General features: G+C 49.6%; 1 protein-coding gene across 1 annotated transcript in view; it reads right to left on the reverse strand.

Annotated features, from left to right (window-relative positions):
* Window positions 1-13,728, reverse strand: part of adgrd1 (adhesion G protein-coupled receptor D1) — a 106,647-nt gene that overhangs the window by 18,128 nt on the left and 74,791 nt on the right. The window contains 2 exon segments of the mRNA XM_052032170.1: window positions 4,592-4,683; window positions 10,851-10,917. Coding sequence (XP_051888130.1) covers window positions 4,592-4,683; window positions 10,851-10,917 — 159 coding nt within the window.

Below are 13,728 nucleotides of genomic sequence, written 5' to 3' on the forward strand. Positions count from 1 at the left end.
GCTCCCTTCCTTACGGAAGGAGACGAGAACTGCCCTCAGAAGCCCGGGGTGGTCTCACTGAGGCCCCAACCACTTGTAATAAGACATACAGAAAATGTACAGGGTGGTAGAATTTGGTTAGGGTTAGGGTACCAAGGGTTAAGGAGCAAAGGCAGGGAAGCAGTGAGCATGATCTGATTGAATAGCATAAAGTCATAGACTCACAAAGCATGGAAAAAGGCCTTTCGGCCCTATTGATCCATGCCGACCAAGATTCCCACTTAAGCTAGTCCCATTTGCCCGTGTTTGGCCCATATCCCTCTAAACCTTTCCTCTCCATGTACCTGTCCAAATGTCTTTTAAATACTGTTAATGTACCTGCCTCACCCACTTCCTCTGGCAGCTCGTTCCATCTACGGACCACCCTCTGTGTGAAAAAGTTACCCCTCAGGTTCCTATTAAATCTCTCCTCTCTCACCTTAAACCTGTGCTCTCTAATTCTGGATTCCCCACCCCTGAGAAAAAAGTCTGTCCACATTCACCCTATCGATGCCCCTCAAGATTTTATACACCTCTATAAGATCACCCCTCATTCTCCTACGCTCCAATGAATAAAGTCCCAACCTGCTCAACCTCTCTCCATAACTCAGTCCCTCAAATCCCAGCAACATCTCATAAATTTCCTCTGCACCCTTTCCAGCTCAATGGCACCTTTCCTATAGCAGGGCGACCAACACTGAACACCATATTCCCAATGCAGCCTCACCAACGTCCTGTACAACTGCAACATAACCTCCCAAGTCCTGTACCCAGTGCCCTGACTGATGAAGGGCAGCGTGCCAAAAGTCTTCATCACCACCCTGTCTACCTGCGATGCCACTTTCAGGGAACCATGTACTTGTACTCCTTGGTCCCTCTGTTCTCCAACACTCCCCAGGGCCCTATCATTCACTGTGAAAGCCCTACCCTCACTTGTCTTCCCGAAGTGCAACACCTTGCACTTATCCGAATTAAACTCTATTTGCCATTCCTCAGCCCACTTACCCAGCTGATCAAGAGCCCCCTGTAATTCCTGATGACCACCTTCACTGTCCAGGTCTATCTGAGGGGCTGATTTGCTCCTCCTGCACCAAGTGCTCCTTCAAGGCAAAGAGTTGTATCACAAGGGGAGGTAACTCTCTTTAACTGGGATTGGAGGAAGGTTAGCCATCAGCCTTCCTTGATCAGTGAAACCAGGAATTATAACTACAGAGTCTGCTGTGAATCTGCCACAATCATTGAAAGGAGCACACAAACTCCTCCCTTCTCCCCACTGAGTCACACTACTCTGTTGCTCCTGCTGCTTCCAAAGGGAATCATCGGCACCAGACACTTCCCAGGTTAGCGTGTCCCGGACACATGCGGACTTGTGATGGAACCGGAGTGTGTGGGGTGTCAGAGGTCTGGTACATCTGTCCCTCTGCTCTACATGGAGCCAGCTTGTGCTGGGATTCACAGCAGGATCCTGGGGGTCCAGCCCTCTGTGTTGGATCAGTGAGCCCAGAGAATGGGGATACATCGATAATCCTGAGCAAGTCCAGCTACAGTTTTTCACTCAACTTGAACTTAACTTTAATATCTTTTCAATGTTTTAATAGTTTTCTATTTTAAAAAATTAATAATTCATATAGCTATTTAAAGCAATTTTACTCATTTTTAGATATCTGAGTCACAAACTCTGACTGAATGCAAGGCTCCACCCCCAGCCCCTGACTGTGATCAGGGATGATAGGAGTGGCTGGGGGTGTGGACTCAGTCTTCCTGTGCCTGAGCCCTCACCAGATCCACCAGGGGGCAGTCTGTCAGCCCCCAGCTTAGCAGGATGTCAGAGCTTTCAAAAATTTTGAATGATCCTCAATGTCAGAACTATTAAGGAACACTAAAGTAAAAGCGAATCAAATAAAAAAATAAAAACAGGTTAAAAAGTATTAAAATTTAAAGTAAAAAAGTAAAGATGTAAAAACTAGCAACTACAACTCTTAAAAACTAGAAAATAGTTAAATAAATTCAAGGAAAATGTAAATACGATGAACACGCCTCCAGGACAGAAGGAGGGAGAGCAGGAGGAGGCCACTCGGCCCCTCAAGCCTGCACCACCATTCAATCTGATTATGGCTGATCTACCCCAGGACTCATCTCCTCCTCTGTCCCAGTTCCCCACAGCCCTCAATTCCCTGATCTTACAGTAACTGAACTACTTCCACCTTAAACATCTCAAGTGATCCAGCCTCCACAACTCTCTGGGGTAGGGAACCCCAGAGAAGCACCACCTCTTACCCATAGTTACCCCACACACGTGAACAGGCGTGCTCCAGTTGTGGGTTTAACCCGGCCCAGTTCAGTGGGTGGATTCCCCACCAGGCCTGGAGGATCCCAGGCACAGCTGAATAAGGAAAGGACTGGCCAAGAATGTCCATGTGGGAATTCCGAGCCTGGGATCACTCAGTGCCAGGATTTGAAATGAATACACTCCAGTGACGTGCCCTAAAATGTGTCCAACTGCCTGGACCCCAAGTTCCACAATTCCCTCTCTACCTCTCCCCCACCTTCAAGCTGACTTCTTTGGCCAGACTTTTGGTCATTTGCCCTAATCCCTCCTGAAGTGCTCTGTGTCAGATTTATTTGATACAGTGCCTTGAAGCATTTTACTCCATTTTAAGCACCATATAATTTCAAGACGCATTAACCATCCTTTAATACAGCATTGTAATTTACAACTAATTTCAAAAAATCAATTTATTCAATGAAAACGGAATTCTTTCTAAATGTGGGTTATTAGGAGGGCAAAGTTTGCAATGAATTATCATCAATTGTCGGCAACATTATGTGCTCATTACCTCGCACCCATGTTATTCAATCTTTCAGCAATTATCTGAGACTGCACTGAAAGAGCTCACATTCTGATGGGTAAAGAGCAGAGAATGGAAATCCTGTCACTTGCTGCATTGTGAATCTGTACTACACAAATTAATGTCTGCAAAAGTATGTTTAACAAAGTTGTGGACTTCCTGCGAGGTTTGCAAGTTCAAAATATTCCTTCCAGATCTTCAGAGTGACTGCTGCTCCATGGGACAGAGGACCCAGATGTGCGTACAGGTGTACAATGCACATCTGGCTCTAACTCCTCTAACATGTGGTTGCAGAAGGCCAGAGCTGGTCTTCACAGCACGTTGAGTCATTCAGTCGTGAAACAGGCCCTTCAGCCCAACTGATCCATACTGACCAAGATGCCCATCTAAGTTAGTCCCTTTTGCCTGTGTTTGGCTCATATCCATCTAAACCTTCATATCCACGTACCTGTCCAACTGTTGTAATTGTACCTGCCTCAGCCACTTCCTCTGAAGTTCGTTCCACATAGATACCATCCTTTGTGTAAAAAAGTTGCCCCTCAAGTTCCTATTGAATCTTTCCCCTCTCACCTTAAACCTATGCCCTCTAGTTTTTGATTCCCCAACCCTGGGAAAAAGACTGAGTACATTCACCCTATCTATGCCCCTCATGAGTTTATACACCTCTATAAGATCACCCCTCAGTCTCCTAGCTCCAATGTAAAAAGTCCCAACCTGGCCAACCTCTCCCTATAACTCAGTCCCTCGAGTCTGGGCAATATTTTCATAAATCTTCTTTGAACTCTTTCCAGCTTAATGACACCCTTCTTATAACGGGGTAACCAAAACTGTACACAGTACTCCAAGTGTGGCCTCACTTGTGTGTGTCTGTGATGCTGCTGCACCTGTACCTCACCGTACTTGTGCATATGACAGTAATCTTGACTTGAACTGACCAACGTCATGTACCTTAGAGTGAGGTTAACAGGGTGCTGATGGTGCAGGGCCGAGACACCTTGTCCCAGGCACCAGTCTACCCACACTGCACTTTCTCTGTAACTGTAACACTCTATTCTGCATCCTGTTATCGTTTTTCCCTTTGTACTACCTCGATGGACTTACGTAAGGAATGATCTGTCTGCAGACAAAGCTTTTCACTGTATCTTGGTACATGCAACAATAAGAAACCGATTACCCAGCCAGGATATTCTTGGGATGTGGGAGGAAACCGGAGCACCCGGGGGAAACCCACACGGTCACAGGGAGAAGGTGCAAACTCCACACAGACAGCGCCGGAGGTCGGGATTGAACCCGTGTCTCTGGAGCTGTGAGGTGCTGACTTCTACCAATGGTGCCACTGTGCTGGCCAGTTCTGGAGAAAGTTCAGATGCGGGTCAGCATGCAGCAGCACAGCCTGGCTGAATGATCAGGATACAGAACAGCAGCAGAATCGCTGGGGATGTCAGCCCTCTGTGGTGGGGGCTCTTCCCGATGTCACCGGGCACAGCTCCACACCGACTGATGGGCCCAGAGAACGCTGTGACTTTCACCAAGTGCTGACCAATCCCAGCATGCGGAAATATCCGGAATCCAACAGCGAAGGGTGGAGATCCCAATTCCTCCCGGTGTGGTTGTTTTAAACCCGCACACACACACCCATCCACCCTGGGTAGTTGGGTGGCTTTGCATGACCAGGGATCTCTGCTGCAGTGAGTGGTCTGGCCTGCGCTGTGGCATCGACTTACTTGGATGCGTTTGCGTCTCCGTGTATCTTGTAGTTGTCCGTACTGATTCTCGATATGATCCGTGTCACGGCAATGAGAATACCAATATTCACCTAAAGCCAAGAAGATGAATAGAAATTTAATCATCAGCTTTCACTCTGCCCCATCAGTCACACCTCAGACTCAGAAGGTTCAGGATCCAATGCCCTCCGGAGACCTGAGCAGAGGTACCCACCCGTGTCCGCTGCACCACACATATAACGTGTTAAGGAGACACAGAGACTGCAGACACTGGAATCTGGAGCAACACACAATGTGCTGGAGGAACTCAGCGGGACGAGCAGCATCTGTTGGGGGGAAGGAATTGTCGACATTTCAGGTCGAAGCCCTGCATGTAGAGAGGGGATAGGGGAGATACTGAGGGGCTGCCCTTCAGCTCCGAGGTCTTCCCAGCTCTCCCTGGTGGGTATAAAAGGTCTCGACACTCCTCTGTAGGAAAACAGGGAGATTCTCTGCCAGTATTTACCTCGTCACTTAAACAAGATCATCTGTGGGATTCTGCTTTGTTCAGATTGGCTGAGGTTCCTACAGTGACTGCAGCTCATTGGCTGTGCGGTGCTTGAGGTTAAGAGAGGTGCTATAGAAATGCAACTCCTTCAGTCCTTCTCCTTGAGACATCCTCTCACAGATCTCTCAGAAAACAAGTCGGCAGCTTTACTTGTTCCTTTTCAAAGGGAAATTGTGTGAAGATTATGGAACTTTGCAAACCCCCACATTTGTATAGCACCACATATGTCCTCAAAATGTCCGAGCACCTCGCAGAGTGAAGCAATGTCAAACTGTACACGCAGGACGTGTGCACAGCAAGATCCCAGAAGCAGCCACGAGACAATGGGCGGACCTTCTGTTTTGGGGACAGTGAGTGGAGGTGGTCAGTGGTTCAAGTGCTGTGTATCTGCCCAGACTGCCAGTGCGGGGTTTGACGTCTCCCTTGGTGCCGGCCTTGACTTCGACAGCACAGCGCTCCCGAAATCCAGCAGATGTTGCTGCACGTCGTAAGGTGAGCGGCTGACCTCACGGAGAAAGTGCACCTCAACGTGTTATATATCAACCACCACTGAACCGGAAACACTGCTCACGAGTCCTGATACGGGGTAAATTGGTTTATTATTGTCACCTGTACCAAAGTAGTGAAAAACTTGTCTTGCACACCATTCATACAGATCAATTCATAACACAGTGCATTGAGGTAGTACAGGGTAAAAACAATCAGAATGCAGAATAAGGTGTTACAGTTACAGGGAAAGTGCAGTGCAGGCAGACAATAAGATGCAAGGTCATAACGAGGTGGGTTCCAGTTATTGAAAAATATCCATCATCCCCCTGCCTCCACAGATGCTGCCTGACCCGCTGAGTTCCTCCAGCAGCTCGTTTTTTGCTCCAGATTCCAGCATCTACAGTCTCTGTGTCTACAGTTGAATAGTTCTTGCTTCAGAAACAGTTCTCATGTTAGCTGGAGCTCAGCACTCTTCATTTCTCTTCCAACACACAAAGCACTGGAGGAAGGCAGCAGGTTAGTCCGACCCACTGAGCTCCTCCAGCCTTTTGTCTGTTGCTCCAGATTCCAGCATCTGCAGTCTCTGGGTCTCCCTCATTTCAAGTCTCCCGTGAGCAGTCACTTCCCATCTGGGTCTTCACCTTCACCTCCCCACAGCTTCTAGGGAGGGTTGCAGACCAGACACAAGACAGTTCATGCATTGGGAAGCTGTCTGTGCCCACCACACAGGTTCTCACACAGGTCCTCACGATGCCACAAACTCCTGCCACATCTCCATATCAACGTCCTTGCATCAACATCACGTGGCGACTGCAGAGCACCAATGGGAGACAAGGCCGTTGCTAGGCAGTGATCATACAATGGCCAATGGTAACAAGCCTGAAACTCATTGGAATCATTGGCCAATGCAGTACAGGAGGGAGACCATTCCACCCATCCTGCTTGTGCTGGCTCTTTCAAAGAGCTCTCCAATTACCTCCCCTCCCCTCCCCCTTCCCCTCTGCCCTCTCCTACCAAGGACAACAATCGAGGGGGGATACCTCCCCAGTCCCACACCACCCCAACTTGGAACTTCTGCCCTTCCTTCACCGTCACTGGGTCCACGCTCTGGAACTCCCTCCCCAACAGCACCACGGGAGCACCTTCACCAGACTTAAGGGTGTCCAGCCCCAGTTCCTGATACTTCCATCTCTTCCTGTCCATCAGTAACTGGAGTAACGGAAACACATGAATCATGCCACGTTACCTTTTGGGTTTATCTGTCAAACCGAGACTGCACCCCCTCCTCAGGTGGACGTACGAGTTCCTGGGATGCACTAGTGGGAAGTCCTGCCCGTGTCCAGCAACACATATCACTGGGTCAACATTCCAGTGTACACCACATCAAGCTGTGGCTTATGGGATCTTGCTGTACATCAATTGGTTGCTGGGTTTTCTACATTACGGCAGTGATTACACTTGGAAAGTACTTTGAGTCATACCGCATGGAAACCGGCCATTCAGCCCAACTCATCCACGCGGACCTGTGGGCACCCTTCCATCGTTAAACCCATTATCCAGCACTTGGTCCACAGCCCTCTATACGTGAAAGATTGAAGTGCTCGTCTAGATACTTCGTAAACGCTGTCAGTGACCCTGCTTCCACCACTCCCTCAGGCAGTGTGTTCCAGGTACTCCCCACTCTCTGGGTGAAGAAGGTCCCCCTCAGATCCCCTCTAAATCTCTTCCCCCTCACCTTAAATCTGTAGTTTTATCTACTTCTGACACAGGGAAATGCTTTCAGCAGTCTAACCTATCTATACCTCTTGTCATTTTATATACCTCAGTCCCCATTTAATCTCCTCTGCTCCAGGGAGAACAGACCCAGCCTCTCATAATTGAACTGCTCCATCCCAGGCCACACCATGGTGAACCTCCTCTGCACCCTCTCCAACTCTGTCACATCTTCCTACAGGTGGTGACCAGCACTTCACTGGTTAGGGCTGAGCTGAGGGATGACAGGAAGGGTGCAATGGAAGTGCTTGTTTTGGGAAACACCACAGCAAAGTAGGACATCAGGCCTAAAGTCAGTGCTTCACTAAAGAAATGATTAGAAAAAGAGACCCTCCTTCCAAATGGACACTGCCAAATCTCTGACTATTACAGCACAGTATGAAGCACGACTAATTGAGACTGCCCTGGTATGTGCTCAGACAGACTAAGAGACCACCAACGCCGTCTCCGCAATGTCATCCAAATTCACTGGAATACGAAGGGAACTGACATCTGTGTCCTCTCCCAGGCCAACGCCCCCAACACCGAGACCCTGGTGACACTCAGTGGGCTCCTGTGGACAGACCACACCGTTCACTAACCCAGCACCAGACCCCTGACACAGAAGCTCCATTCTGTCGTGGGAAGAGATTACGAGATAGAGGGAGGAAATGATTCAAGGATGTGATCAAATCCTCCATGAAGAAATGTAATGCCCCTCACTGACTCCTGGAAACTTCCATCCCTCAAATGTTCAGGATGGAGCTGAGAACCTCGAGGCCGTGTATCAGGAGCTGAGGGAGGCACGGTGTAGGCAGGTGGAGGGAACCGGCCCCCTCACCACCCACCCGTCCACCATCACCTACCCCGCCTGTGGCAGTCAGTGTTGCGACTTTGGCCCCAGCACCCAGAGACCAGAGTGGCAGCAGGACTGAGACAACCCACCACTCTAACCTGCCCAATGACTGCTGAGCAAAGAGCCACTCAATTCAATACAAATGACGCTGCCCCAGCACTGAAGGAAGGTTTTGGAGCAGGTGGACATTAAGAGACAGGAGCAGACAGAGGCCGTGGAGTGCGGGAGTCCCCTCCGTCAGTCAGTCACGTCGTGGGTTAAATTCAAAGTTAACCCCTCCTTCCCACCCGACCCCGAGTTACTCAGTGTTCAGCTGAGAGCTGTGCCTCAGGGGACAGATCACCAATGATTCACAAACTCACATATAAAAATACTCCTATTTACAGCTAAGAGTCAGGAAGTCACGGTGCAGCTGTGTAAAACTTTGGTCAGGCCCCGTTACAGGAAGGGTGTGGAGGCTTTGGAGAGGGTGCAGAAGAGGTTCACCAGGATGCTGCCTGGATTAGAGTGTATTAGCTATAAGGAGAGGTTGGACAAACTTGGGTTGTTCTTTCTGGAGCGTAGTAGACCTGATAGAGGTTTATAAAGTTAGGAGAAGCATAGATAGAGTTGGCAGTCAGAATCTTTTTCCCCAGAGTAGAAATGTCAAGAACTAGAGGGCATGTATTTAAGGTGAGAGGGGGAAAGTTTAAAGGAGATGTGTGGGGCAGGTTTTTATTTTACACAGAGCGCGGTGGGTGCCTGGAATGTGCTGCCAGGGGTGGTGGTGGAGGCAGGTGTTTAATATGCAAGGAAAGGAAGGATATGGACCATGTGCAGACAGAAGAGATTTAGTTTAATTCGGCATCATATTCGGTACAGACGTAGTGGGCTGAAGGGCCTGTCCCTGTACAGTTCTAGGTTCTATGTTCCTCACCTCAGTCCTGAATGTCCTGAGACAGTGCCCCTGGTCACAGACCCTGCTTCCGAATGCTGTATGCTTCACCCTCGTCATTCAGCTCTCTGGGAAATACTGGCTCAGCTCAGTGCTATTACATCCCTCACCTACAGGCAGTCTACTGAACCTTCAACAAACTGCTTCTCCTGAGGCACTCCCTCAGGATCCAGGGTGACTTCTTCCGCTCCAGGTCTGTGGGTTCTGGGCTAACCGATGAGCCAATATGGGATCCATAGACTCTGGCGAAGGTGGAGCAGGAGATGGATGGTTAGTTTGGGAGGAGTTTTCACCCTTCCACTGTTTACACTGGGCTTCCTGTGTCCCCGCCTGGTTCTCAATACCAACCTGATTGCTTCTTCTGCACTTTAAGTGATGATGGGCCAGGGGTTCCCAGGAGCACTCAGGAATGTTGCAATTTTACCCCAAGGCGGCTTCGAGCACATCCTCTCCCCCTCCACCCTCTCTAAAGCAACAGTGTCCTTCTCTGGACAGAGAGACCAAAATGGTGCAGCATACTCCGTGTGTTGGTCTCATCAAGATCCTATGAAGAATCTTTTCACTCAGAGGGTGTTTGCAGTCTGGAACGCACTGCCTGAGGGGGTGGTGGAAGCCGAGACTCTCACTACATTAAAAAGCACCTGGAGGAGCACCTGAATCGCCTGGCACAGTGGGCTACAGAGTGAGATTAGTGTTGATGGGACCTTGATGTTCAGCATGGATATGGTAGGCCAAATGGCCTGCTTCTGTGTTGTATGATTCCATGACAAATTGCAATAAAACTTCTTCATTTATTCTGTCCAAACCCGCTACGAAGGTCAACATCCAAGTTGTTTTCCTAATTGCTTGCTCTACCTGCATGTAAATTTTTCATGATTCATGAAGGAGATTCCCCCAGGTCTCGCTGAATACCAACATTTCCTAGACTGTTGCCAATTACAGCAATTTAAAAAAGGCTATGTAGCAGTTTGGGGCAGAATGGGTGGGCTTATGCTCACTCAGTTCCCCAGCACATGGTCCAAAGGTTTGCAAAGAGAAACTAGGAGCTAATTAATTGCAAGTGGAAGATCAAGATCTTTTCATCCTCATGAACGAAGGTATGTTTGAAACATCTCCCTGAGCCTGTAAATTAAAGGAAGCTTCAGTAATCACAGAGGCAGCAAAGGGGGAGGCATTTGCTGCAGGAACTCCCTGAGTAGCCTCACTGTTCTGGAAAACACTCCCATTCCCATGTCTCTCCAATTCTCCGTTGGAAGTTGCTGTTGAATCTACCTGCACTGCCCTTTCAGGCAGCGTGTTCCAGACCATAGCAGCTCACTGCGTTTTTCATAAAGCTTCTCATTTTCCCTCTGGTTTTACTGCCAATTATCTTAATTGCTGGACTATCTGAGATTGGCATTTTTCCATAAAGAAATCAGGATCTAATTAACTGCCTAAAGAAGATTGTTTACAGAGCTGTGCTATGAGCAAAGTCCGATGTGAAACATTGATGGACTCACCACACGCAAGGGCAGCAAAGCAGTGAAGGAGACTTCTGTAAAATCCAATTAAGGATTGCACTTTATCCTGGATTCTTTATAAACATTATTGCTATCTCAGTTGCTGCAGAGCAAGTGAATGCTGGCAGGCAGCCCCTGTGCTATCTGGCATGGTATCAGTGTGATTCAAGAGTCTCACTTACCAGAACAACAAACAATGCGGGCGCAACGAATGCCCAGATCGCTCCTTTTTCAATGGACAACCAGCAGCTGTGGGAGAAACAGAGGCAATGAGCTGCAGGCTAGTGGTGTGTTTGCTGGGAGAAGGAGCAGTTACATCAGGAGCTTCAGGTCAGTGTCAATGATCTGCTGCTGGGACCTTTAAAGGCAGTTGGGCTGCTGTCTCTGGGCAATAGTGTGGAAACCAAGGCGCTGTTTCATACAGTTCCCTGCTTCTCACTTGTGGCCCCAGTGTTTCGGAGAGAGTGCCAAGCCTCTGCACCCCCCCCCACCCCCTATAAACCCCAACAGAACATGCAGGCTGTAGGTAGTGGTGAGGGAATGGGAGACACTGAACACAGGAGCAGATACAGTGACAAGGGAAGTTGGGGCTGGGAGGGACGGTGTAGGGTGGGGTCAACGTTCTACATCTCAGCACTGCATACACTCAGGGACGGGCCATTTGGCCCCGCTGCTCTGTGCCACACCAGCCTCCACTCACCCCTCTTCTCTTCCCACACTGCCGTCCCCTTCCGTCCCTCTCTCCCTCCTGTGACACAGGGTGTGAGAGGACGTGAACGTCAGGACAGGTCGTCCGAACTTGACTTCTGTTCCTTGATCGAGCAACAAGACTGAGGGTGGAGAAGCAGAGCCGAGGTTCCGACCAGCAGGAAGTCTGAGGGGCTGAATGGCCTTCTCCTAGCCCAGGGAGAGAGACAATTTCCATCTGGAGCAGGCAGTGATGAGTCGTGCACACATTGCTCCAGGATGGACTGGGGAAAAAATTCCTTGAGTATTGATTATCATTAGTTGGAGCCTCTGCCTGTTCTCAGATTTAATTAGCGATGTATTCTTTGCTATCAGTGCTCCGATCTTTGGATCTGTGGAATATCTTGGCTCAGCTAAAGTTCCTTCTGTTTTACAATCTGAGCTGCAGTGAGCAAATAAAGGAAAAAGGTGGCAATTAATTTGCAGATCTCGAATTCTCAACACGCCCTGTTCTCCCTGCAACCCCTCAACTTCACAAAAAGGTAACATTAAAAATTGATCCTGCTGCTGAGAAATATTTAATGATTGACATCATAAATGCAGCTTCTGGATATCACCATCCCTGCACTGCCCCACACAGCTGTGAGCAAATTCTAACAGAGTACTCCAAATCACAATCCTTATTCACCTACGGTACAGCGAGGAAGCATAATTCAACAGATTGAGAAGATAGCGAGGCAGTTCCACAGAGAAGAGTGCTGGGAACTGAAGCTTCATCCTCATTGAGAGTCACCAATGGCACCCTCACTGCCAACACTGACTGCTCCAAGTTGGTCCAGCAAGTTCTGGGCACCGATATCTGGATCCCATGGGAAAGTCTCCAGAGAAACCCCCAAACTTTTCAAACACTTGGTACATCACTGCTGGAAGGCAAGTTCTCCATCTGATGGCAGCACAGTTATCTAACAGCTCTGGCAACCTGTGTTCGACCCTGACCGTCACTGCCTGTGCGGAGTTTGCACGCTCTCCCAGTGACTGAATGGGTTTCCTTTGGACGCTCCGGTTTATGGAGTCAGTTATGCAGACCCAGCTGGTCCATGCTGACCAAGGTGCCTACTGGAGACATTCCCATGCCCATGGTTGGCCCATATCCCTCTAAACCTTCCCTATCCATGGACCCGTTCCCTCCCACATTACAACGGCTTGTTAACTGGCCGTTGTACATTACCCCCAGTGTCAGTGGTTGGTGGGAGAATGAGAGAGAGAACGGGTAACAGGGACACCAGGTAGAGTGATGGGATTGCTCCAGGACCTAGCACAGACTGGATGGGCCAAATGACCTCCTCCCACATCAGAAGAAAAGGCCCAGCAGGGTAAGCAGCAGGTTGGAGGATTGGAGATGATGAGAGCAGAGTGACAGCCTCAGGGACACAGAGCAGGTGAGGAGATGAACAGGAGCAGGCTGTTTGGCCCATCATGCTGTTCTGCTATCCGGTGATCACAGCACCACTTCCCTGCACTAACCCGTCACAGTCCATTAACAGTTCACTGATTCCTACCTCGAACACTCGGCGGCTGACAGATCCCCTGGGTGAAGAAATTACTTCCCATCTCATTCCTAAATTGCCAACCCATCCTCTGGGAATGACCCCTTGTTCCGGACACTCAGCCAGGGAAGTGACCCTGTGTCAGCCCTGTCAATCCCCATACAGAATCAGGAGACCACCTACTCGCTCCTCACAGGACAATTCCCAATCCCAGGAATCCTGAGCGAACCTTCACTGCATTCCCTCTAGTATATTCTCGTCAGGAATGGAGACCAGGAGGAGACCGTACCCCAGGTGGGTCTCACCACAGTTCTGTTCCTGCACTCCCATCCCCTTGCACTACTCACTTGCAGTACCTGCACACTAACCTTCAGCGTACAAGGACGCCCAGGTCCGTCTGAGAACCAACACCTTCTCATCTCTCACCTCCCCATTACACTCCACGCCTCTTCACTGAGCCTGTCTACATCCCTGTGGTCTCTCTGCATCCACCTCACAGCCCACACCGGCACCAGCAGACTCGGGTGTGTCGATGTCCTCACATCCAAATCACCGGTACGCAGGGAGCAACTGCCCCGCACCGATCCCTGCGGCACCCACGCACGGCCTCCAACCCCAAAATGACCCGTTCGCTCTGTCTGTATCAGCCTGTTACCCAACCCCCAGTTCAAGCCAGTGCATCAGCCCCAGTACCCTGCACTTCAGATTGGTCCAGCAACCCTCAGTCTGTCCCCCTCCTCACACTGTTCCCCATCCCCCACCTCCCCACTGTTCCCACCCCACACTCTCGCCCCCACCTCCCCACACCCTGTCTCCCCCCTCACAC

Source organism: Pristis pectinata, chromosome 17 (assembly GCF_009764475.1).
Source record: "Pristis pectinata isolate sPriPec2 chromosome 17, sPriPec2.1.pri, whole genome shotgun sequence".
Classification (NCBI taxonomy): Eukaryota; Metazoa; Chordata; class Chondrichthyes; order Rhinopristiformes; family Pristidae; genus Pristis; species Pristis pectinata.